This window comes from Dendrobium catenatum, unplaced genomic scaffold (assembly GCF_001605985.2).
Source record: "Dendrobium catenatum unplaced genomic scaffold, ASM160598v2 original_scaffold_172381, whole genome shotgun sequence".
Lineage (NCBI taxonomy): Eukaryota > Viridiplantae > Streptophyta > Magnoliopsida > Asparagales > Orchidaceae > Dendrobium > Dendrobium catenatum.
In genome coordinates this window covers 182,245-209,803 of record NW_021490803.1, presented here as the reverse complement: position 1 = coordinate 209,803, position 27,559 = coordinate 182,245, and the positions used below count along the sequence as shown (strand labels likewise).

The 27,559-nt window shown below is 36.0% G+C and overlaps 1 protein-coding gene across 3 annotated transcripts; it reads right to left on the bottom strand.

The window, feature by feature from the left end:
* Positions 1–1,275: 1,275 nt before the first annotated feature.
* On the bottom strand, positions 1,276–27,559 carry LOC110104866. 3 transcript variants are annotated; one of them, XM_020834141.2, is made up of 16 exons: positions 27,386–27,559; positions 23,260–23,508; positions 22,948–23,109; positions 22,815–22,865; positions 22,140–22,274; positions 22,018–22,041; positions 21,768–21,879; positions 11,251–11,376; positions 11,118–11,167; positions 10,703–10,861; positions 10,534–10,629; positions 10,339–10,454; positions 9,975–10,098; positions 3,290–3,403; positions 2,956–3,036; positions 1,276–1,628 (listed from the first exon to the last, which is right to left on the bottom strand). In XM_020834141.2, exons 1-16 carry the CDS (start codon positions 27,542–27,544, stop codon positions 1,482–1,484), a joined length of 1,905 nt encoding a protein of 634 aa, XP_020689800.1. In that variant the 5' UTR covers positions 27,545–27,559; the 3' UTR covers positions 1,276–1,481. The 3 variants fall into 3 exon arrangements, with proteins under 3 accessions (XP_020689800.1, XP_020689798.1, XP_020689801.1); XM_020834139.2 differs by lacking the exon at positions 27,386–27,559 and adding an exon at positions 26,131–26,371 and having other exon boundaries at positions 23,260–23,519; XM_020834142.2 differs by lacking the exon at positions 27,386–27,559 and adding an exon at positions 26,131–26,304 and having other exon boundaries at positions 1,316–1,628.

The following is a 27,559-nucleotide window of genomic DNA, read 5'->3' as shown; positions in this document are numbered from 1 at the left end:
TCTATATGAGGGCATATTTGGCTGAAGATTAGAAAGAGCTCTGAAGCTTTAAGAATCCTAGAGTTCTACCCAAATACCACCACCGACGAACTTCCATCGACCATTGTTGGACTACCACCAGCCACATTGACCATTGTTGGACTACCACCAGCCACAATTGACCGTCACTAGTCTAGTCCAAGACTATTGCTTTTTATAAAAGTTAATTGTGAAAATGTTATAAAAAATTTTAATTATACTTATTGTAAATAATAATTTTTTCATCACAAAAATTGTTGAAAAGCAACAAGAATAAAAAAAAAAAAATAACTAATTGTAAAAAAATAAATTTTCATTTCAAAAATTGTTGAAAAGCATAAAACAATACAATGAAAAATAGTAGCCAAACGAAATTATGATTGCCATATGAAAAATAGAGTAACGAGAAAGTTGTCCTATATAGGCCGTAAATAGAATGAATTAATATGTTAGTATATCCTTAAAGTAATTTTTAATACTATTTATTATAATGAAAACCATACATTAACAAATGAGCATGTATAAAAAAATTTAATATGATGAGATATTTCTTCTTATAATAAAAATAAATTATATCACTTATGTGACAATGTATATAGTAAAAACATAATTAATTTAATACTCATTGTCAATTGTCAATCATCATATCAATATTCTTCATACATAATAACAAAAATAAATAAATCTAAAAGTTCATGGGTATAACTTCTTATATGTGAAGTAAATACATTCTTTGCTTGGGATAAAAATTAGTTAAAAGAAGCTTCTAGTTATCTACAAAATTTTAGCTTTAGCCACAACACCTATGCAATTATTTCTTCCAAAAACATCCACATTATGATCTTATCCTCCAAAACATAAGAATATATAAGGCTGAGGTTTCAGTTGGAATGATTTTCTTACTGCTTGTTAAAATAATTTTTTTAATTAAAAAAAATTATAATAAATAACAGTTTTAAGAAGCAACAAGAAAACTGTATCAAACAAAACCCGAGTTTCTGATATTAATGAGATCAAAGGCTTATAATGGCAAGACCGTCGAAGAATGTAATAGTGAAGTCTCAAAATGCAGAAACAATAGTTGCTGTGAAGAAAAAAACAGTACTCTGGTAAGAATTTAGGTTTCGTTTGGGACGGCTTTCTTACTGCTTCTTAAAACATCTTTTTAGTATAAAAATAAATTTTTTCTACTAGAAAGTTGCTTTAAGAAGCAGTAAGAAAGCCGTCCCAAATGAAGCCTTAAGCTGAATAGGCTTATAGTCCAAGCTAAAATTTTGTAAATCACATGCAAAAACAGTACCTATGAACATCTCGGTTACTATATAACCCAAAATTTTTCAAAAAATATACAGAAATAGTTGACATTTGGTAGCTCAATTGCTGGACAAGTCTTTCAGCTACTAATCAATCAAACATGAAAGAAACAGCATAAAAGTTATAGTCTGAATGTGATTTCAAACCTTTCAAGCCAGCACGGGCCTCGGCTCAAGCGACTCCTTTCCAGTTATTCCTGCTTTCAATGTCCTGAAATATTCATCGTAGTCCTTTTCCGGTGGTGGGTTTTCTGGATCCACTGTGAATGTTTCGCTGAATGGAATCGTGCTTTTAACCTGGAATGTGATAGGAAATATTTGAGTTCACAAGTAACCCTAAGAGAAATACTTAAGTTCACAAGCAAATCTAACAATAATCGGTAAAAAACAGCGAGCAATATGCTGATTTCAGAGAGAAAAACAGCAAGAACGATGCAGAAATTTCAGAATATTGGAGAGAAACACAAGGAAAACTTCTTCAATTCAATCCACAAATAAGAAAAGCAAGACAAGATACAAGTTTCTTCGATTCGAGAGGAAGAAACAACTCTCCAAATCTATAGCACACCTAACCCTAGATCTCAAATTTCTTTCAAATTCAAGATGAAAAACTAACCCTAACAATAGAGACTAATTAAAGCAAAGAGGACAATTACAAAATCCAAAAAAAATTATTTTAAGATCTTCTTTCAGTCCAAAAAAAAAAAAGAGGAAAATTACAAAATCTCTAAAAATCCCTTAATTCAAATTTCCCTCCCAAGCAAAACTTAATTAAGAAGTGCTGTACCCATAGCTCTAACCGCCCCCTCTCTCTTATCCCTTGTTTTGCCCGCCTCCTTTGGCATTGAACCGGTTCAGGATGGACTAGTTCAGCTGGCCCCTGGGCCGGCCTAACAGAATGTTTACCACAAAAATACCGGCTGAATATAGCATAATAATATTTCAACCAGGCGCAAAAGTAGTTCAGATGAGTAGGCATGAGGCCAGTTGCAGATAAAGACAGCATAAAATTAGTTAAAGATCAAATTTCAAGTGGGAGCTGCTGAAAATTTAGGTACATAAGGTCATAGGTTGGACTTGATGAACCTATGACCACTAATACATAGCTTGAGCAAGCGTTCTTATACGTCCCAAGTAAGGTCAGATTAGAGTTACATGATGATGATCCAATTAGTAGATGCTAATCATCGAAAAAATTGTTGTTGAGTATTAGTTCTTATTGGAAGAAGGAAGAATTCATTTGTTAAACGAATAAAAAATTTGAGTTATGGGGTTGCCTAGAACATCACTAGACTTTCCTTTTTCAAGTCACTTAACTGCTTACTTAAACTCGACCTTCACCCAAATTTAGAACTTTTGTGTCGGGTGTCTAATATTGATGCTAAGACTTAGTTTAAGACGGCTTTTTTACTGCTTCTTAAAGCAGCTTTTTAATATAAAAATTAAATTAAATTTTTTATATTAAAAAGCTGTTTTAAGAAGCCGCAAAAAAGCCGTCCTAAACAAAGCCTAAGTTTAAGTACAATATGGTAAATTACTAAGCAAATATAAAAGTAACTGCATGAAGACTAAATGGATGCACAGATGGCATGTCTGGCTAGAGAGGGAACAAGGAATTAAGAACCTCAAAGGTCTTGTCGCATGCATAAGGGCTCTCTAAAGCTGCAATACAAATTCTCGCAACCTCTTCTCTTGAAATCTTTCCCTGCATGCATTACAAAATTTATGCATCCTTAGAATTTAGATATTAGTAATTAAGGCTTCGTTTCGGATGGCTTTCTTACTGCTTCTTAAAGCAACTTTTTAAAGAAGCAATAAGAAAGTTATCCCAAACAAAGCTTAAATGTGCTCTTAAAGAACACTGAGGAGCAGCTAAACAAATGCTGGACTAGTTGAAATCTAAAATAAGAAAAATTAATAAAACGCAAGAAAAATAAATTTCAAGAGACTCTACATACCGTTATATTATCTCCCTGATCAAAAATAACATCTGCACCAGCAGGCTCCTCAGTTAAGGCGCAGGGTCTTATTATTGAATAAGGAATACCGCTTTCTCTTATCAAATCCTCTCCCTGGCCAAAATTCAGGATTAAGAGGACTAAACTAATGAAAAACATTTATCAACCATAAAGCTTGTCAAGAACCAAGCAACCACGCGTACTCAGCGCCATGGAGATCACATTAATATAGGATCAAGAAAAAAGTTGATATGCACAACCACCGCATAACTAAATTGAGGATTAAGAAGACACCTTTTGAACTAAATACATTAACCAACGATATAAATTGCCAAGAATCAGACAGTTACGATGTATTTAGTGCATGGAGATCCAGCAAATGTAGGATCCATGATTTAAATTTACAGGCCTTCAGATTAAGAACCAAGCAACCATGCATACTTATGCTTATAGTAGGAGCTACAATGCCTTAAAAAATGTTTGAACGGGAAGTGCTCTCAGATTATCCTCCATTTTCCTTTAATGAAAATATATCTCAAGAACAATAATATAACATCAGTGCTTAAGTAAAAGAAAATATGAATCTTTCATTATTTTTCTTCTGAAAGTAAAATTACGATTGATTAGTTCTTTTCATAGACTTAACCACAACACCTTACAACTAGTAAATAGCAATTCCTCTAGTTACTAATAGGACTTGATGATCAAAACAACACACAATAATATAAAAAACAGCAAACTTATTCCAAATAGATCCAAAAATAATACAAAGTGGGTTGTATTTACTAATCTCTAAGCAAAGAAAGACAAGATATAGGTTGATTCACTATTCAAGAGGTGAATCGTCTCTCTCATAATTCCAAGCAGTTACTAGGAACTCAAACACCCAACAAAAACTGTTGCAGAAAACAAAACTCAACAATTTCCCCCATAAACAGCCTAAATCCCCTAATAAATGTTACTTACATCTTCCCCAAAGAGCTCCCCCACCCCCACCCCGGCACACACACACATAAATCCCTTCTCTTATAGGTGATAAAGAAGGTCCTGGGCCCCACAGATAGGGGTGTTAATATTTGACATGACCCAAAAACCCGACTTGAACCCTACCCAAAAATTTCGGGTTAGGGTCAAACTGAACCCGAAGCGGGTCATCGGGTCAGAAAAACCGACCCGTTTTAAAAATCGGTTCGGGTTGACCCAAAAATCCGTGAATGACCCGAAATGACCCGCGTGACACAGGATTCGCCTCTGCCCATTGCCCGCATTGGCGCGTTTGAGTCGAGTCGTGTAGCCACCACATCAAGTCTGCCCGTCATGTCCGCGTTCGACTCTGCTGTCTTTATTTATTCGGTAAAGAAGCATGGTGGAAAGGTGTTGGTTGCAACCTACATTAATGAGTTCCCGTTGCTTCTCCGAAGCGGGATCAGAAAAAAATGAAGCCGCAAAGAAGAGATGGAATGATGGATACGGTCCGGTCACAATGGCAAAATAGGACTTTTTTACTTTGTACTTTTTAGCATCCCTGCCTCTGCAAGCTCCACGTCGACACTTTTCTCACCGGCCCCGGTGATCTCCAGTGGCTTGAACCTATAAAATCTCGCACAAAGCAGATAATACCCAAGACCAAAGTTCAAAACTTGTAATCCGGAGAATAGTAATAAACTAATAATACAACCTGCCCATGTTAATATCATTATGTAACCAATTTCCCTTCTTCTTCTTCTTCGTCAAATTTCCGACCAACGTCACCAAAAAAAACAACACTGCCGCCGCCGCCATACTCCATATGCCCTCTGGGGCTTTTTAGCATATTTCGTTGCAAATAGAAGTCGACGGATGCGAAGAAGCTTGGTCGTATAAGCAAGTATGGCCACATATTAGATCAGACCAAAGAGGCAAAAAGAGGAAGGCCCCGACGTAGCAATAAAATGCTAAACTACACTCACCGTGCATCAACAAAGATCCAAAGCTTCTCACCAACAGCAGATTTACAGAGTTACGGGTCGAGTTCGGGTTGACCAAAACCTGAAGCGGGTCGGGTTTGGGTACAGAAAACTAACCTGTTTTTAAAATCGAGTCGGGTTCAGGTCAGGTCAAAAAGTCCCGATTCAGTTTCAGGTTGGACCCGAACCCGGCCCGTGACTCGATTTTGACAGCCCTACCTACAGGGTAGCTGAAAGGTTCTTGATCTGCTGCCCGGGAACCGAGCATTCTGCATGGGAGGGAGAGTTGTTCTCCTAGGCAGTTGTGTTGCCCGCCTGGGCGGCTCTGCTACCAACCTAGGTCGTTGGGTTACTCACCTGGGGTGAGGGAACCACTGCTGCATCAATTACCTAATGCAATCACCAACCATAACTCCTCATCCCCTAATTGAAACACAATCTAGATCCTTACATTATAAATTTTAAAAATTGGATGAAATTCTTAAATTTAATCCACTATAAACCAAGACTTCAGCCGGCGACTGAATGATTTTACAAGCAAACAACACAAATATAATTGCAACCACTTATATGTTTTCATTAGATGGAAAAGAGAAAAGAGTGTGTTGTTAATGATATTGTTCACCATCATGTGGTTGCTACTTGCAATGTTACTTTTGTCAATTTATTTAGTTTACTTCAGCATAATTGTCTTGAGTTGTGCTATGCTGTAGAGTGAAAAAGATAATTATTTAGTAAAGTTGTATTAATTGTTATCTACTAGTATTTTAAGAGTTCTAATTGTTTCATGATAAGAGTTATAGCAGATTGATTTTGTCTTTCATTCTAACATTTATATAATATTCGAAGAGCTTTTAATAGGAAACAAACAAAATATAAAAATAATAACCACAAAATAATTATAATAATCCATGAATTGATGAATTGTCATAATAATAATTACAAAATAAGTAAAATAGTCCACAGATTGATGAAGAGGCACCATTAATCCCACATATCAATAAGTATCCCATATATTTCTATTTCGATATAAAAATTTCATATTGAGATTGTGTAACCTTAATGCCAACATATTTTAACTTATCAAATTCTTTGACTTCAAATTTTTAGAGCAACCTCTTCTTTAAATTCTATGTATCTTCCAAGGCACTACATGTTACAATGATATCGTCAGCATAAATTAGTAGTGTGAAACTAACCCTGAAGCAATGTAACACAAATAAGACATGGCCGTCTTGATTCTATTTGTATCCCATGTTGAGCATTAACTTGATGAACCTTGCGAAACATGTCCTTAGAGATTGCTTCAAACCTTGAGCCTTTATTAGCTTACAGCCTTACATACCTTATGTTTTGTGTTCGAGACAAAACTCCAATGGGTTTCCCATATATACTTCCTCTAGATCACCATGTCAGAAGGCATTCTTCACATAGAATTATTGCAATTTTCAAAGTGTTGGCAACTAATGATAAAAAAACTAGAATAGTGTTCATTTTAGCAACAAGATCAAAATTTTCAATATAATCAATTATTATATTAGAGTGTAGCCCGTTTTCACTAATCTACCTTTATATTTTTTTAATGAAACATCGAATTCTTACTTCAAAGTAAAGATCCACCTAAACTATTAACATCTCTATTTTGATAGTGTTACCAATTCTCATATTTTATTCTTTTTAAGGGCTCTCATTTCTTCTCTTATAACATTATTCAAATCTTATTATTTCAAGCTTCAAAGATAATTTTAGGGATATAAATAGTATCAAGACTAGTAAGGAAAGATTTGGGGCAATGAGAAAGATTTTTGTATGATAAGAATGAAACTCAAGTGAGTTTCAACTGAAGTACCTTTGTTTGCAGGCTCAATGATTCCCTAAGTGAATTTAGTGTTAGGGATCGATTTAGCTAATTAGACTTGCGTCAACTAAGACGCCTTCCTTCTTGAGTAAATTTGTAATGGCTACGTGGGAAGTGATTCTAGCATAAGCTCAATTTTTTGTATGAGCGGTTGGTTTTGGAATAGAATTATTTGCTAGAATGATATGGTAAGGAAAGGGACAAAAACTCATTTGGAAATGATATTTCTTCCTTTGAGTAAGTAGTAATAAAATATCAATATTTTTCATTGAAAGTGGCATCAACAACACATGCACCTTTATCGTGGGAACATGGTAACATTTAATTGCTCGAGGACCAAATTTTCATCTATTTTGGGAATTTGTATAGACAAAGGAAACACTTTCAAATTTTTTAGGAATAAGGTTACTGGGTTGAAATGGGGAAAATTATTTAAGACACGAGTAAAATAAAACTCCTAACCGATTTATGATGTAAGTGGATATTAAACTATTTCTCCCAATATTGTGTTGGGGGCTTAAAAAAAAAAAAAGAGCCCATATAGTAACAAGTAGGAGGCCACTGACTCATTCTACCACTTCATTTGTTGGGCTGTATACACACAAGATGGCTCGCATATTCTTCCCTTTTTTGGAAGTATGAAGATAAAAAAATGGTTAAAACAGACTTTGGCATTTTTTAATCCAATTATTTTAATTTTAACACCATATTTTTTATCACATTAAAAAAGGTGAGGAAGATGGTACCTATATTACTTTTGACATTTAGTAAAAAGATCCAAACACACAAGCGCAATCATCAATAAAGAGACAAACCACATAGCCCTCAGATATCACCCTAAATGAGAGAAAAATGAATAATGATTCTTACATCATTCATTGAAAAATTAGTACCTTTTCATTTTGCTAGTTCATAAACATCACACTGATATTGATTTTCTTTAAATGATGTAAAAAATGACTTTACGAAATGAGGATGCTCAGGTGGATGAGTGGCTTTACCCTTAGAGATAGGATACGAAATGAGCATATACGTGAAAAGGTTGGAGTAGCTCCAGTAGAAGATAAGATTAGAGAGAGTTGCCTTAGATGGTTTGGTCATATAAAACGGCGGCCTTCCAATGACCCGGTTAGGAGAGTAGAGGTATTAGATTTGACTTATGTTAAGAAAGGTAGAGGCAGACCTAAAAAGACTTGGTTATAAAATATTAGGAATGACCTTTCTTTATTAGATTTAAACGAGAATTTGACCTTTAATAGGACACAATGGAGAAAAATGATTCATGTAGCCGACCCCACGTAGTGGGATAAAGGCTTGATGTTGTTGTGATGTAAAAAATGACTTTGAGAATAATATAGGATGAGTGGTCAAGATTTAGATGTTGAATCTTTTTTTTTTCTTTTTTGGAATTAAGGGCTTTTGAAAGAAGAGATAATTCTAAAAGTTTTATTGAATTAGATATCAAAAAATTCTTCAAAATGATAGAGACTGTCGTTTTCTTTAGCAAGCCCAATCATCTTTCTCATGCCCTGCTCCTAAAATAGACGTAATATGTATGATAAAACACAACACTATACTTAAAATCTTTAGTTAAATTTTGAATATATAATAAGTTGGTAAATAATATAGGTCCATGGAGGACATTTCAAAATGTGAGAAAAGTGCTTATAAGAATATCTCCTTGACTAGACATTGTGGTGAAGGATCCATCAGACATTGTTATTTTCTTGTTTCTAAAACAAGTGGTCTATGAATTCAATTTTTTAGAGAAGCTGATCATATATTATGTAGATCTTGAATCAATAATTCAAGAACTAAAAATGGTTATCCTTTAAAAGGGATGATGGGATGAGATAGTACCTAAGAATATTAAAATATAAGTACTCATTGTAGATATTTTTTTAGGTTCTCCTAGCAACTTTTCTGTCATTATTTGCATTGTAAATAGCCCAATTTTTTTTTCACTTTAAAAACCTGTGACACAATCACGACCACTTTAAATTATTTCCATTGAAAAAACATGTTAAATGGATGTTTTGCAGCTCTCGTGTCAGATTTAAATTGCATCCCTGAATTCCAAAAAATAAACAAGAACAAGGGTCTGTAATTATGCTTTTAATGTTCAGGGAGAGGGAAACTATCGTCTTATTCAGGAAAAAATAGAAAAGGAAAGAAATATGGTGATGCGGTGATAAAGGCTATGATAATGGGAACATCTTACAGTAATCTAACAATGAAAGCTACAACAAAATGAAATATTTGTGGCGATACAAAGATGAAGGCTGTAGTTATAAAAAAATTAAACAAAAAAAAAAGAGGGTTCAACAATAAATGCAGGAGGATTGTGGTAATGAAAAAATAAAAATTATCATACTAAAAAGCAAAGAAAAAAGGGCTCATAAGTTTTATGTGGCGTTAATATTGCTAAGTTGTGGAGCCTAATTTTTCCCCTATGAAGATAACATTCTACGCAAACTTAACGTGGGTTGGCCTTTGCAACAAGATTTTCATGGGGGTCGCAAGAGGGGCAGAAAGCCCCCACTCCAAGGGGTTTGGCTGACCTAATTTTTCTTTGCAAAGAAGGGGACACTATCTTTATGTTGTATTTTCTGAAATTGGGCATGTAAATCTCCACAATCTAAGCATGGTGAAATTTGCAGGGTGGAAATATGACATGATTTATAAATTGGGTGAGCTTATATATAATTAATGTATTTTTCGCGTTGATCTTCTTTCTGTTTTCTTTTTTTTTTTTTTTTTTTTTTTCCATTTTTTTTTTTTTTTTTTGTTCCCAATGTCTGGATCAGATTTCACCTATTTTCCAACAACTATATCCTTGGTTGAAAAGATAAATAAGCCGTACTAAATGCAAAAAAAATACCTTCAATTTATATGTAAGGATGAAGTTTAACTCCTTATTCAAGCGTACAGCAGGGGGCTGTTTGCTTAAATCAAGGCCAGGCCTGTCCGGTCGAGTAACCCCGGCGGAACTCACATGAACAAACCTACAAACAAAAACATATATATGGTGTATATTTTTGAAGAAATGAATTAACTAGTAAAAGGAAGCCAAGGTAAAATATCTTGGTGAAAACTTATTCATCAGAAAACTCTGCTTGGTTACCAAGCTTTTAAAAATATCAAAGGAATTGGTTAGGAACCATCACCCCACAGCGTCCCCAACAAACAACAACAGCCCGATAAATATGAGCTTAACCAAACATACATCAATAATACAACTGAACCTTGGAGTAATTGGCTCTTTGATGTATGCCCTTATTCTTGAGAATGGAAGTTGAAATGCACCTTCGACGAAATTTGGGTTGAGCTTTCCATCGTATTCAAACTTACTGTACATTAGCTGCAGAAAATTCTTTTTAGATTTGTTCCATGCAAACAACTAGCATGAATGCAGAGAAGAAAACTTAGAAGAAGCTTACCTGAAATGAAATAATTGTTCTTGGATCAAAGGGCACAGCATCTCTGACCGTCCCAGCTCGGAACACCGGCTTTAATGAAGAAAAAGGTATTTGAATCTGAAAAAAACAAAAACCAATAAAAGAAAATTAATAGTCTCAAATACTACTCAAGGTGAAGCCCAATGCTTACCGTCTGCCATTGCCCATCTACAGTGTCAAAGCTTGCAGTATATCCCACAGTATCCCAGTCGGCACTAGTGCGTAATATGAGCTTGTAACGATGACCGTCACCTTTAACCCTTAGTTCTAGACCATCATATGCTGAAAGGTCTTCAGGTACAGGAAAATTCTGAATTGTAATATTCAGATTTCTTTCAGAATGCTAATAAAGTAAAATTAAATATCATCATCAATAACCTTATCCATCTACTTGGGTCGGCTTTATAAAGCATCATTCTCTATTCATTCTCATTGTGATGCAAGAGGTGTTAAAATTGTTTTGCATAGACCTTTATTTTCTAAAATATTAAAGTTGAAATATAAAACATTTTCGTTATCTACAATGAATTTTTTTGCACAAAAGCATTAAACGTATCATAAAAAACCTTTGTTCTGATACTTGTAAAGCCACCACTATTTGTGGTCGAAACAACACCTGGAGAAGAGGTGAATCGTCAATATGTAAATATTACATGTTCAAATAAATTAAGAAAAAGTGAACAAAGCACTTCTGCATACCTTTAAAGATGCCAGAAGGTCCACCATCTTCACTACCAGTAGGATCAACAACAAATGTACTTTCGCTAACACCACCCATGACAACATCATCAAGGGCACCCCAAAGTAGCTTCCCAGACAAATTACCTGAAATAAATAATGAAACAGTATATTGAACTTTTGCTTTGGATCAAATGATTAATATATGGCAGAAAATGTCTAAAAATGAATTAATAATAAATTAATGAATGATCTTTTATTTTAAAACTTATTGTCTATCTTGTTTAGACCACAACAACAATTTCTTGTTTAGACTTGTGGGCTCCGAAAATTCGGCCTCGGCCTCCACTCGTTTTTCTTATTCGGCGAGGGAGTTTTAACGAACTAAGTTCCGAGGTAAATTTTGTTTGAATTAGGTTTCATCTATTTCCCAATAAAAACAAAGTAAATAACTAGCCTAAACATGAATTATGGAAATATCATTTGAACAGTCAAATAACTATTTGCTTTTCCTCAAATTATAATAGGTGACCAACAACCTATCATCATTTCAATTTCATTAATTAAGCTTCAAAAATGGTGGGGAGAAAATCAAAGAAAGAAGAAAGAAACAACAGCGTTAACTGATAAAATAAAAGAATGAAAGAAACTTTTTTTTTTTTAATTGAAAACTCCTTTTTGATTACTCGTAACCATCTACCTTTTACATAAGCAAATAGGTGGTAACACTATTAATGGGGTATCACAATATCAACAGATAGTTAACTATCAACTACGGAGCTAAATATGTAGGTACACGGATGACAACGAGATGATAGTTTGGCTTCCTAAACAAACATGAAAGTTCATAAGAATATCCAAAGCAATATTCACTTGACAAAGAATGTCGCCTTTCACATGTGGACAAAAGACATACAATTTAAGTACTACTACATAACAAGTTCACTCGAAGAAGGGCTCTCTAGTTCATAGTAAAAAAGGCAAAATTCTTTTTTATATACTCACATAAGCGATTAAAATTCAAAAGCTGAGGTATTGTAACGTTTTAGTTAACCTCTGCAACTGATGATAATGAGATTATGCATACAAAAGGTGTGCAAGCATTTACCACTAAACAAGTACACCATAAATTATATCTCTAAATTGGAGATTGTTAATCACGTGGAGCCACAATATCTTATAGATAAAATAATCACAATATATGGTTGAATCTTCTCAAGGCTTGGAATTGTGTAGCTTGATATTGAGTTGTTTTCTATCCATGTGGAGTGGCATACGCCTCATAGTGTTTTGAGTCATAAAACTCAAAATTAAACCATAAAACTAATAAAATATATGAAATACGAGTAATATAAAAACAATAAATCTAAGTATGATCATAACAATAAATCTCTTTAACTCCCAATTCAACATAAATAAGTAGTATAAGTTACTAAGATTATAATTTAAGAATTCAAAACTCTGCACTACTATCGTCATTTAGTGGGTCTTCATAAGAATTATAATTATAATGAATTGATTTCTCTCCTCTCTTATTCTCAGTTGTAGCTGCAAGTGCAAGTAGTGTCGGGTGAGAGTGCAGCATGCAATTGGGAATCGAGGAAGCGCATGCAATTCCGGTTCTCGATTGTGTTTGTTGAGGTTTAGCTGGAGAAATAATAGAATAGGACTTATCTTATATATTAAATTTATAAATTAAATATTTAAATAGCATGAATCTTAATTTTTTAGGCTTTTGCCTCTTACAAATTGTCCAGAGGTGTATACACCTAATGGCATGTTCTTCCAAAATTGTGATAAGGCAAACCCCTTATTGCACAAATTGAAATAAGGAATCTCCCCATTAAATACAATTTGTGACTAGTCATTTATGCAGGCTATAGGAATATTTTGAAGATCTTGTAAGGATCTTGAAGAAAATATTTATTGACTATGAGAGAGCTTGTGGGATCTTTTATTGAGATGAACGATTTTGCAATATCTTGTGGATCATGAAATAAATTTTATATCTTGAAATACATTCATTGTTAGCATTATAAATAGAGCCTTAAAAGGAAGGGTTTGGCATCTCATGACTAGAAGCAAATATAGACAAAGGGGGCGATAGACAGATAGTTAATAGATTTGCCAACTAAATGAGAAGGGAGGAGTTTTTAAATGCTTGTAGGAGGAAGGACATCTGCTTCTTCAAGAGGAAGAAGGAACTGCTAACTAAAAGAAGAAAATTTCATCCATATCAAGGAGAAGCTTTTGTTTGGACTCCTACAATAGAGAAGAGATGAGAATAATAATAATGTCTTGATGCTGACAACTAGATAAAAAAAGCCACAAGAGGAGAACACCAGGACAAGTAGAACATTTCTCGATTCAAAACTTAGAATGCCAACATCAAACAAACTTTGAAACAAACAAACGAAAACTAAATTAAAAATAAAAACAACTACCCTCAGAACAACCGACTAACGGTCACCTCACATGCAATCGAAATAGTAGGCAATATAAAAGATGTGCTTAAGGGCAACCAAGGGTCCACCACAACTACTTGGGCCAACGTCCACCAAAACACCTCCGACAAATGCTACCAAACCGGCCAACCAACAGTCCAACACCTCCAATAGCTCAAGAAGAAAAATACAAGTGGAGTGGAACTTGCGGAGAGAAGAAATGAATAAGAAGCCCAAGACAAAATTGTAGAGATGAGAAGAGAGTTGGAACAAGCTCGCAAGCTTTCCAAAGAAGAAACCGGCAGGTTTTTAGAGAACTTAGCTCAACAATCAATAACCTTTTCAAGCACCAAAACATCTCATATATATAGGAGAAAAGGGGCAGCCAAACAGCCCAAAATACTTCCAACCAAACCAATCAAGAAGGAAAAACAGAAGGCCAAAAGGCTGTCCAGGAGCAGCACCTGAAGGGCCACAAAGGGGACAGGAACGGGCAGCCACAGGGAACCGGAACAGGCAGCCAGGGGAGAAGAACCAGCCACGGGACAGGAGCTAGGAGGAGGAAACCGAAGGGCCATAGAGAGGGGAAATGAACAAAATCCACTCCACTTAATGAGCTAAAAGGGAGGTGAACCACCCATAGTAATACAACAACAACAAGCCTTTATCCCACTACGTGGGGTCGGCTACATGAATCATTTTTCTCCATTGTGTCCTATTAAAAGTCAAATTCTCGTTTAAATCTAATAAAGAAAGGTCATTCCTAATATTTTCTAACCAAGTCTTTTTAGGTCTACCCCTACCTTTCTTAACATAAGTCAAATCTAATACCTCTACTCTCCTAACCGGGTCATTGCAAGGCCGCCGTTTTATGTGATCAAACCATCTAAGGCGACTTTCTCTAATCTTATCTTCTACTGGAGCTACTCCAACCTTTTCACGTATATGCTCATTTCGTATCCTATCTCTAAGGGTAAAGCCACTCATCCACCTGAGCATCCTCATCTCTGCACACTTAACTTAGTATTATGCTTCTCTTTTAAAGGCCAACATTCGGCACCATAAAGCATTGCAGGCCTCACTACCATCTTATAGAATTTTCCCTTAAGTTTGAGGGGTACATTTCTATCACATAACAAGCCCGATGCATTCCTCCAAAGCAGCTCCCAAAAGAGAATTTGACTGAGCAGCCAAGCTCCCAAACCGAGGACCCACCAGCAGCCCAAGAGCCAAGGCACCAAGATAACTAGCACACCCAAAGATTACCAAGCCCAAGCACAACCTACTCATGATCATTGGTTGCCTTCCATCATAGGGCAGCATAAAAAAATCAAAAATAACTATAGAATTCAAATTACAATAAAAACAAAAACAAAAACTGATATTTGCATGCATCACGTCTTCATCTCTAACAATTGTCTCCACGGTAGATGATTATATTCTCTATAAATCATAGAGAAGAGAAGATTGCAATGCTTTATGGCACATAATGTTGGCCATTAAAAGAGAAGCATAATATTAAGTTAAGAGATGAGGATGCTCAAGTGGATGAGTAGATTTACTCTTAGAGACAGGATACGAAATGAACATATACGTGAAAAGATTGAAGTAGCTCCCGTGACAGATCAGATTAGAGAGAGTTTCCTTGGATGGTTTGGTCACATAAAACAGCGACCTTCCGATTACCCCACTAGATGTATTAGATTTAAACTATGTTAAGAAAGGTAGAGCTAGACCTAAAAATACTTTATTAGAAAATATTAGAAATGACCTTTCTTTATTAGATCTAAATGAGAATTTGACTCTTAACCAGACACAATGGAGAAAAATGATTTATATAGCCAGCCCCATGTAGTGGGATAAATGCTTGATGTTGTTATTGTTGTAAATCATTAACATAAATAAAGTGGCATCTCTTTTCTTATGATGCAGTCAAGAATTTACGTATGGTGTATTTTTATTTTTTCGTGTTATTGGACGCTATGTATTTTATTTTTGTATAGTCATATAATGGAAAACAACTAATGATCATGCTGGGTTCGATGCTCTAAGGTTGGTTCATACCATTGTCCTTTCATTTGAGTTTGATCTTGTTTCCTTCCTCTTTGATGGATGGTTGGGTCTTTAGTTATGCGCTATTTTTTCCCTTATTGGGCTTGGCCCATTTTCCCCTTTTAGCTGTTCGGATTTCCCCTTTGCTGATTTGGCAGCTTGGGATTCTACCCACTCCCTTTTTGGCTATTTGGTTTTCCCTCTTGCTGATTCATGTGCTTGATGTTTCGGCTTCTCCTTTATAGTTGATTTGTATTGTTTTTATTGGTTAAATTGATGGCTCATTTAATTGAACAATTAAATGCTCTTTTCCCCTCCTTTCTCTATATAAAGTGGTTGTAGCTCTATTATAAAAAGGAGTTCTTGGAGAAGAAAAATTCAACAGGAGGGTTCTTCGTGGCTTCCGAGCTAGTCTTTCTCCTATCCCTTAATATTTACTCTCGATCTTCTTTCTACTCCTCTCAACGGTTATCATTCCATCTATATCTTTCTTCTCTAAACATTGTGAGTTATGAGGATGGTTATTACTCTGTTCTATTGGTATTTTCCTGAGGAGTGCAGATTTGCGCTAGATCAAAATTTCAGTGGTGGATTATTGGTTCGATTTTTCCTTGGAGCATGTTTCCCTAGTTTTGTGCATTGCATGTGAGGTGACCAATCGTGGTTATTCTGAGGGTTGCTTTTGTTTATGTGTTTTGTATCTTTCTTTCCTACGTGATTTTTCTAAATAGTATCTAATATTTGTTTTCTACAAAGTCTCTCTCAGTTTGTATTTGTTTATGTGTTATTGAAAGGAAGTTTCTTGATTATGTGCCTAAGTGTTCTCCTAAAAGATTTGTGCACAGGTTGCATCATCTTATCTTCAACTTAGTATGAAAAAAAATTATCAATGTACCCCTCAATTGAAATTTTATGAAAAATTTTATCTATGCCGCCATGGGCATAGGTGGATCTCACCAAACCTCATAAACTTATAGGTTTTGTGTTTACGAATATTTTGTAGTATTCATTTGAATTTTTTTTAGGTTTTTTTACTATACAAACATTTTGGAATTTTATATGATTTGTTGCATGAGTCCTAAGCTTATCAAGATTTTATCCAATAGCAACCAACAAGTGATTATCGCTGGCACCAACAACACCACCATCATTAGCAGCCTTATTGCTCAATGATTTTGTTATCATAGCAAACGCAATCAGAATGACAAGGGGGGGGGGGAATTAGTGGTGTCAAAATTTGACCTAACCCGAACCCGAAGTTCGGTTCGGGTTGTAAGTTCTGACCCTTTTGAAAATTTGGGTCAGGTTTGGGTCAACCCAAAAATCCAAAATCAACCAGACTAATCAGGGCCACGCTCTTCCCACACGCATGTACCTTGTGCTCGCAGCCTAGCGCCAGCCCCTGCGCTTGCACCCAGGCCCACGCCCTCGCCTGCGCCAGTGCCAGTGCCAGTGCTAGCGCTCACACCCACATGGTCGCACCCTCGCTCATGCTCACACCCAAGCTCGGACAATTCGCACCTGCGCTTTCCTGCACGTGCTCCCTAGCTCGCGAGTCTCACCACCTTGCTGGCTCGCCCTTGCCTCGCCTCCTTGCCCCATGCCCTCAATCTCTGCGCTATCCCGCTCGCATTTTGTAGCCTCACAATTAGTGGGTTGGGCCAACTCAACCCAACCCGTGTTGGGTTTGGATCCATATATCTAACCAGTTTTACAATTCGGGTTGGGTTCAGGCTATGATACATCGACACCTCTGTTTAAAATTGCGCAACAAGAGGCGCGCCTCTGCGCAATTCTTTCTAAAAGCGTCTCGAGGTGCACGCAATTTGGACCCTGGTTGAGGCGTACGCCTCACCCTGTGTGAGGCGCGCCTCAATTGCGCAATTATGGGTGAGGCGTACGCCTCATCCAAATGGTCTCACCTACTTAAAATGAGCATTTTTTTCCTTATACCCCTATCGGCTACACGCATTTCGCGATTTTTACCTGCTCGCAAGCTCCAAGTCGCGAAACCAGAGCCTCCCGCACGGTCGCTACCCTTCCCGCCGGCGCCGCCTCTTCGGCGAACTCGAAGTGTCCTGCAGCCCTGTAGGAGAAGTCCACAAATAATTTTAGGTTTTTTTTTTTAGTTTTTGGTTAAATTTTTCAAGTGAAAGAAATTCTATGGTTTTTGATTTTTTGAATTATTTTGTGTGATTTTGGATTCTTTCAGTAGGGATCATGATTAGAGGCAAGGAAAAGGGGTCTTCGTCATTGGGGATGGACCCTTCTTGGAAATATAGTGTACAAGTTGACATAGGCGGCGGAGAGAAGAGCTATGTTTATTTGAAATGCAATTTTTGCGAAAAAGTGGTGAAGGGATGTGTTACCCACATGAAGGAACACTTATCATGCTCGCATAAAAACGTAGCACCAAGTGCAAGTGTCGGAAAAGGTGAAGGAGGAAATTATTGCTTATATGAAGAAAAGTACCACGACAAAACACTTGCAACATGAGCAATTTGATGATAAGGTTGAATATGGCGCTTATTTTGGGAGCGAGAGTGGAAAGGGCTCTTCCTCCACTATACATAAAGAAAGAAATCATTCGCCCTGCAACCACTAGGTATGTTCTTAAATTTGTACATTGCAAATCATTCCTACTGTATGTTCTTAGTTCTTACATTTGTGCACTGTGAATCTATAGGTTTGCCACATCCTATTTGACACTGCAGAGATTGATGGAGGCGATGCAACCTTTGGAAGCAATGTTTACATCAACTAAATGGCTTAACTCTGCTTGGGGGAAGAAAAGTGAGGGGAAGGAAATAAGAAAGATTATTCTGAATGATAAATTTTAGGCTATTGTGACCTATGCCATTTTGAGCACGAGACCCTTAGTGCAAGTACTACCCTTAGTGGATGAAGAGAAGAAACTAGCTATGAGTTTTATTTATAATGCTATGGATGAGGCCTAGGAGTTGATTGCACACAACTTGGGAGAAGAGGAGACAAGTTATAGGGAGATTTGGGATATCATTGATGCTCGGTGGGAGGTGCAGTTACACCGTCATCTACATGCAACGGCATATTATCTCAATCTTCAATTTCAATATTCAGAGAAGAAATCTTCAAATTCGGAGGTGAAGCTTGGTCTATATCATTGTATGGAAAGACTAATACCGGAGCAGGCAGATAGAGAGCTTGCAGATTTACAACTTGTTCTATTCCGGAATAAAGAGGGTTTTTTTTGTTTGAATGCAGTAAAAGCAATCATTTCCAAACGGTCTCCAGGTATAGTTATTTTGGTAAATGCAAGACACTTTATTCAGTTCTGATTATATTTTTTTTTAAAACAGTTGAATGGTAGATCTAATTTGATGATTCCACCCCTGAGTTACAAAGTTTTGTTGTAATAGTATTGGGTCTCACTTGTTCTTCTTCTGGGTGTGAGCGAAACTAGAGTACATATAGTCAAGTGCAAACAAAGAGAAGAAATCGGCTATCAACACTCAGAATGAACTCCCTCGTATATATTATGCACAACAAGAGGTTAAGAGAGAGGAGGTTGAGGAATACGGGATTGAAGGATGATGAGGACCCATTGGTGTGTGATGATATATCATCTGATAATGAGTGGTTCATAGATGATGAGACAGATTTGCCATTATCAGACTTACAGCTAGAAGATCTAAGTGTGGATGTCTTGAGGGGCGAAGCAGATCAAGTGGGCACATCCACTAGTACCACACCACACACATCCATTAGCTCTGCAGCACAATAATCAAGTAAAGGTATTTCACAACTTCTTATATGCTATTGCATTATATTTATGTCAAGTGAGCAATTAATATGAAAATGATCTTTTCTCTTATTGAACAGGGATGAGAAAAGTGAGTCATATTGAAGATGATGGTGATATGACATTCATAAATACAATTGGAGAAGAAGATTCCCTTGAAGACCCATTTAGTGATGGGATATGATTGCATTTTATTTGTTCTTTGTACTTTGGGAGTTCTGTTAAACTAATATTTTGTGATTTTGTACTTTGGGACATAATTTTATTGCATCTACTTTCTTACTTTTCACTATTTTCATATATCATTAAGATGTTTTTATTGTAAGATAGAATATTGCTATAATTTTTTTGTTAAAACCCTTAATTTTTCATTTTCGCAATTCTGTGTCCGTGAGGCTTACGCCTTAGACCGCCTCGAGGCTTAAATACGCAATTTTAAACCTTGACCGACACTTCTACTCAAAGAGGAATGCAGTGTCCGACACGCATCCAATATGACACTTGTCTGACACTCCCTTGACACGTGTCGGACACGCCGAAAATGTGTCTGATTAAAAAAATATTAAATAAAAATTGGACACGCGTGTCCGACACACATATCTTAAATATTTTATGAATTTTTTAAAAATATAATCTCTTGTATTTTTCGGGATGCCGGGATTTAAATTAAATTTATTATTTCCTATCCACAAAATCAAATTAACGTCCGCACTTAATACCCATTCATCGAATATTCTCATTTTCATTTCTCTTTGGCAGTGAAGGTATTTTCATCTCCTCTCTCGGTGACTCATAAACGACATCGACGCCTGACTCTCGACATCTTAATACTAATCATTTTAAGCACAAATTCTAGTTAAATGACTTGTTATTTTCAAATTATTTTTAAAATTATACTTATTTAATTTTTATACACTATTTTTAATAATTGGCGTGTCCCGTGTCCCGTGTCCGTGTCGTATCCGTGTCCGTGTCTGTGCATCATAGGGTTCAGGTCAGCTGAATTTGACCAATGTCAGTTTCGGATTTGAACCAAACCCTTCTTGAATACCTATTTTTACACCCCTAGGGGGGATATGATACCACAAATAATATGATGCTCCCTTGATAGGTTGGCATGAGTCTGCATAGGCTCTTATATTCTAAAAATTAAAGGTTTAGTGTGAAAACTCCTGGGTATGGTTATGTGCATCACTTATTGATATGATATCCTTTCCTAGTATGATTTACATAGTAGATCATGATATATCTTTTGGCAAGAAGTATCTCGAACGATCATCACCCTTGTCTTTAAGAGAATGGGCTACTGAAAGCTCATGTTGGACCAAACATAATGGCCACAAAACTATCTGATCAAAAGTTTAAGTACTAATATAACAATGCCAACAACATAATACCTCTTGTGCTCCAACGAACTCCCTCTTGGAAGTTGGAACAACAGGAATCATCACTTCCACTAAAATGGGAAACATTCTACATCAAACTGGTGTTAGGAAAAAAAAAAAGAACAGGAAAAAAACCACATGCCGTTATTATCGAAAACATAGGAACCAGGGAGGAGCCAAAACTGCATCATAACATTAAAGTTCAAACACTGATTCTTTTTTTTTTTTGTGTGTGGAGGGGGCCTTCACAAATTCTAAATTTAACACCCAATGGAGCATCAAACCAAAGACTTCGGCTATCTGAAGCTAACTATAAATAATAATCTTGTATTCTTTAACATTATCATTTCAAGTTAATGCTTAACCAATACTTCTTTTCCAGTCATTCATTTTAAGAGCTGCATCAGGTGTCGGTTTTAATTTAGACACCCGGTTCTAATAACTTCTGACCTTTCAGGAATACATTCAAGTAACTTTCAAACCATTTGAAGATTTCCTTCGTTCTTATTTTGGCTCGTTTGTTGGAAGTGGTTGATTGAAAAAAAAAAACAAGATTACAGACTACATTTCGTAAGAAGTTCTCAATCTTCGAGAGATTAAAACTTACATTGCTACTAGTTTATATTCCAGGAAGTTAAAAAGCTTTGGCTAGTTTACATGAATAAGTCTGGCGTATCACTTTACTGGGTCCAAACACCACTTCTGCAATTGAGTTATCATATTCTGATTCTATGCTTCTCCAAAACTAAAACTAATTCTTTGGGCGTAATTCATATTTTCAGTAAGAAAATGGAAACAAATTAGAAAGCATAAGAAATATTAAACTGACTTGTAGCACATTACTTCATAGGAATCTTAAAAAACTTTGTCTCCTACCTTTAATCCCAAAGAGCAATTTCCCTTCCCGAAGACCAATGTTATCCTTTACAGCCTTGATCAAGTTTTGCATTCCTATAAACTCTACCTTTTCAGGCGAATCTCCCTTTATCTATTCATAAATGAAATTGCAGGATTTGTTAGCTAATAAAAGTTTTGATTACATGAAGATTACTAAACATGTGTTATCAACAGTGCTTAATTCCAGATAAAATATACTGATGCCCAAACTTATAAAGAACTCCCATACCTCAGGTTCAAAAAATTTGATTCCCTGCATCAAAGTTGAGAAGTAATCATTCCATAAGATACTGAAAACGCACTTGTCTGCCACTTAAAGTTTGTAAAAAATCCTAGATGCAAAAAACTTACTTGGCTGTACTTCGACCTGTCAGGAGTATCACCCTCCTTGGGACCCACAATAACGGACACAGTGTTGATTACTTTCTTAACGCCGTTAAAGTACTCAGGAGATAGTGTATTCATCTTGGTAACGTCTCCAACAACCTAAAATTACAAATTAGTACAAAGCCTGAGAGCTTGCATGATGTCCTGCACCTTCCTGACTAATATGATTGTTAAGTCGAATTCTTTCTAAAAAATGAATAAGAGCCAATAACACTGGAAATAGCAACTTTATACTTAAATATTTGGTTTGATATGTTAACTAAGGCTTCGTTTGGGATGACTTTCTTATTGCTTTTTAAAACAACTTTCTAGTATAAAAAATTTATTTTTATGCTAAAAAGTTGCTTTAAGAAGCAGTAAAAAAGTCATCCCAAAAAAAGCCTAAGTAAATTTTGAAGTCCTTATTTAAAATAGTTTAATAAAAATTCCAATAAAAAGACAAGTTTCAATAAGGAAAACATTAATATCCATGTAAAAATAAGATCGTGCAACGGAATCACAGTTTAAATGCAAATAATTTCTCATTTTGCAGGCAGGTTTCACTGCAACAGTGATCTCTTCCTCTTCATTGTGGCATATGCCATCTTGGTGACACATCTCAACTGTAAACATGTAACTTCTATCTAGTAAGCAGCTCACCAGGTCCACATCTTGCCCTAGCATTCTTCTTCCTTTTTCTTCATTTCTAACCTGCAATAGCATAAGAACAAAATTTTAACTAAGTGTAAGATGACCCAAGTGATTTTCCCTAGCAGCAAAAATAATAACATACCAGAACACGGACGGGGATGCCTTTCTTCTGTAAGATGTTGACTACTCTTCGCCCAACACCACCAGTTGCTCCAGTTACTAAGACCACACCAGATGTTTTCATTTCCTTGGATGATTCTGGAGATGTTGCACTTGATAGTTTTTCAATCACATATGCAACAAACTTCAAAAGCAGATGTTCAGGATTATGTTTAGAGTAAAAAGGTCCAAATTGCAAGAGAAGTGCAAAATTAATGCTTAGAGTGTGAAAATTTCTATAGTTTTATAAATTAAGAAAGAAATTAATCAACTCGTAGAAGGTAGTAGGGAAAACCTTAAAAGGATTTGGAGGTCCATTGAAGAAATATAATGTTTTGAAAAATCTACCAAAATCCCAAGCTTGACGGCCAGACTCAGCAAATACAGTCCACTTGGAAGGTTTTGAAGATACAAAAGAGAGCGTCCTCTCGTGATAGATCTTGCCCTCTCTGTGTGTAATTTGAAAAAATTTCTTAGAACGAAAAGACAGCACTTTGGTTTGTAAAATATCAGAAGTTCCACAACTGTGTGATGAAGATTTCCCCTGCAACAAGACTTTAGCCCAATTAACCTTCCGTGATGAAGCTACTTAATATTTAAAAAAAAAAACACTGAAGCCCGAACACATGTGCATGCATATAGAAAAGTTTAAACAAAAGTTTGCTTTGCATTTAACTCCAAGTAAACAACAGCAACATCAAGCCTTTAACCCACTATGTAGTGTCCGCTACATGAATTATGTACTCCATTGTGTCATATTAAGAGTCAAAATCTCATTAAATCTAATAAAAAAGTCATTTATAATACTTTCTAACACAAACCAGATTTAATGCATCAATTCTTCTATTTGGGGCATCATAAGGCCGATATTTTATATGACCAAATCATCTAAGACGACTCTCTCAAATCTTATCGGACACAAGACCTACTACAACCTTTTCACGTATAAACTTGTTTTGCACTATGCCTCTAAGAGTAAAGCAACTCATCCACCAAGCATCTTCATCTTTGCAACTTAAACTTAATTTACCAAAGTAAAATATTTAAGAAAATAAAAGGTTTAATAACTTGTATTATAGAAATGATTTTGGCATGAACTCAATCAAATTAAGTAAAAACTTACTAAAAAGTAACTAGGATTACTTGAGAATTTTTAGCGATTAAAATTTTCAGGAATATATAGGTTTAATTGCAATTAATTTTTCATTTAGAAGGCAATAAATCATCAGAAAAAACAGTTAACAAGATTTGGAAATTAAAAGATACTTTGTTCTCATGATTTAATTTTGACATCAGGGACAATTTTGGAGATATATAGCAGTTGAACATAAATAGAATTTCATGAAGAAAGAACATGGTGCAGAAAAGTCTATGAAATCAATGGATAATCTCATTTGAATGTGCAATTTTATTTATCATGCTTTAGTAGAATCTACAAAAACCATTAATGAGAAAATATCATCACTATTACACTTTAGTCTTACCCCAAATTTTTATCACTATACCTCGAATCTGCTGTTAGTTTTAGATCACCTATTGTCGAAAACTAGGGGTGTCAATTTCGGATCACGGGTCGGGTTTGGGTCGAACGCGGAATTGACCCGACACTATTCAGGTCAACCTGAACCCGATCCATTTTTTAAAACGGGTCAATTTTCCAAACCCAAACCCGACCCGCTTCGGGTCCGGGTCAACCCGACAAGACCCGTTTCCTACTAAAAAAAAAGCTAATTTTTGGGTCAAAATGGGTCAATCTCTTTTTGGGTCAAAAACGGGTCAATCTCGGATTGTCAGGTTAAAATCAGCTTTTGGGTCAAAGGGTTAACCCGAAACCGACCCGATTTTTTAAACGGGTCGAAATATTGAACCCGAACCCAACCCATTTCGGGTTCGGGTTGACCCTAACCCGAAATATTGACACCCCTATCGAAAACTACAAAAGAATGAACGTTGAAGGAGAAAAGCTAGAAACAAACTGGTGTTGTTCAGAACTACACAAAATGATGCTTCAATGAAGGAGGTAGGTATTGGAAAGATTGGGGGATTGTGATTTAAGAATATAAATTATTAAATCCTAGTAAAGAACATGCCTACTCGGGGTTGACATATCCTAATTTCAACAAGGATTTCAATCAAGAAGTGTTGAAAGTTATTATTCACCCCTCTTATTCTAACAACAATATCCTAAAATTAATCTGGGTATCTAAAATCTGGAGAAAAAAAAAAGAAAGAAAGAAAAACTTACATTTATTTCCTGCTTTGAACCTATTCTAGGCTTCAAGTAGACAAACCTACAAACAGGTGGCAGAAGGTGTATTGTAGAAATTAGAGACTAATGTGAGAGATTCTATAAGGCAAAGAATCTACAGTTTGCTTTTCTTTCTAGAGATGTGTGAGAGTAGGCAGGCCTGATTGACAATCTCAGGGACATGATATGGTGGTCCAATCAAGTATGAACAAAACCACCTTCTTCTTAATAAGTTATTTCCTTTAAATTCTATTTTCTACTATGGCAATTGCTTACAATTTGCAAGGTTTGGTAACATAAACCGCATGAAATAAACATTCATTTAGCTAGTACTTTGGTGTATCAGACATCATATGGAAAAGATAACACGAGGCGACATGTCTGAGGTAATTAAAATCATAAACACATAAAACATAGTTCTTCAGCCAATGTCGGACACTTTTCAATCAACTATACCAAGCTCTTCAGCCTAAATTGTTACAGTACTTTTAATTGCATAAGCTGAGTATCCTTTAAATCACAGTTATGCCTGCATATAGAAAACTGATGCTTTTAGCTCTTTTTTTAGTGCTTTGTAAGGAAAACAGTTAATTACAATTGTTGGCAATATATCTGATACATCATACAAAAATTATCTTGATAAGGCACTAATCTCAAAGCAAAATCAAGTTGGAAACTTCCGAAATCAAAATCAGGAGTACAACAATATCCATGTACTAACACCGTCTCCCTGATTTCTAACATTCCAAGAGTAAATTTTTCATTAAATGCGAAAGATCATCTTCAGTAAACAGATAAGCAAAAGCATCCTACACACAATGGTTACATTTTAATTTCTTTGATTTCTTTCTCATTTTATGATAAGCTGCTATAAAATTCTGGGATTAATTAAGATGAAGAGGAAGGTTTAATTTCTACCTGAGGATTGAGAAGAGCGAAGGTAGACGGCCGAGCATAAAGACCCACTGGACTGCAGCAGCACTCCATTTTCTCGCTGCAGAAGCGAACAATATGGACCACAAAACCAATAAATAGATGATGCGGTTTCCTGCCCTGCGGAACACACGCAACTACCATGCTCGTCGTCCGATTTCGTGAATCTTAACAACTTGGAAACCAACAACAGTAGGAACCGTTTAGACATAAAAACTCATCCAGTACATCATATCCCTTGAACTCCATCGCGTCGTATTCCCTCCGCGTTCCGGACCTCCGGTTCTCTCCGACGAAGAAAGCTGCAACAGGATCACCTTATAGCTCTGCATATCTTCCGAAACCTTAATCTTACAACGGATCCTCTGCTCTCTCCGAAGCCCTTCCAATACAGTGCCCGGTCTTATCGACATCATCATTGCATGCCCGGCCACGCTCGGGTTCTACTGATGGAGCAAAGTTCGGGATCAAATGGCGAATGAGCTCCGTTTCTCCCTCAAAAGAAGGAGAGATTGAAGCCCCCATGCGCCGGATCGTTTCTTACGGCCGTCTCAATACGCCGAACCGCAACCACCGGTCCACCGCACGTTCTACTGCAGCGGGACATTCCGTTCTTGCAATACATCATCGATAAACTAGTTCGCTGCGGCGAGATCGATGAGTATGGCAATTGCTTACAATTTGCAAGGTTTGGTATCATAAACCGCATGAAATAAACATTCATTTAGCTAGTACTTCGGTGTATCAGACATCATATGGAAAAGATAACACGAGGCGACATGTCTGAGGTAATGAAAATCATAAACACATAAAACATAGTTCTTCAGCAAATGTTGGACACTTTTCAATCAACTATACCAAGCTCTTCAGCCTAAATTGTTAGAGTACTTTTAATTGCATAAGCTGAGTATCCTTTAAATCACAGTTATGCCTTCATATAGAAAACTGATGCTTTTAGCTCTTTTTTTAGTGCTTTGTAAGGAAAACAGTTAATTAAAATTGCTGGCAATATATCCATGTATGGTGCAGCCATGTTTACTAACACCGTCTCCCTGATTTCTAACATTCCAAGAGTAAATTTTTCATTCAATGCGAAAGATCATCTTCAGTAAACAGACAAGCAAAATCATCCTACAAACAATGGTTACATTTTATTTTCTTTGATTTCTTTCTCATTTTATGATAAGCTGCTATAAAATTCTAGGATTAATTAAGATGAAGAGGAAGGTTTCATTTCTACCTGAGGATTGAGAAGAGCGAAGGTAGACGGCCGAGCTTGAAGACCCACCGGACAGTAGCAGCACTCCATTTTTTTGCTGCAGAAGCGAACAATATGGACCACAAAACCAATAAATAGATGATGCGGTTTCCTGCCCTGCGGAACACACGCAACTACCATGCTCGTCGTCCGATT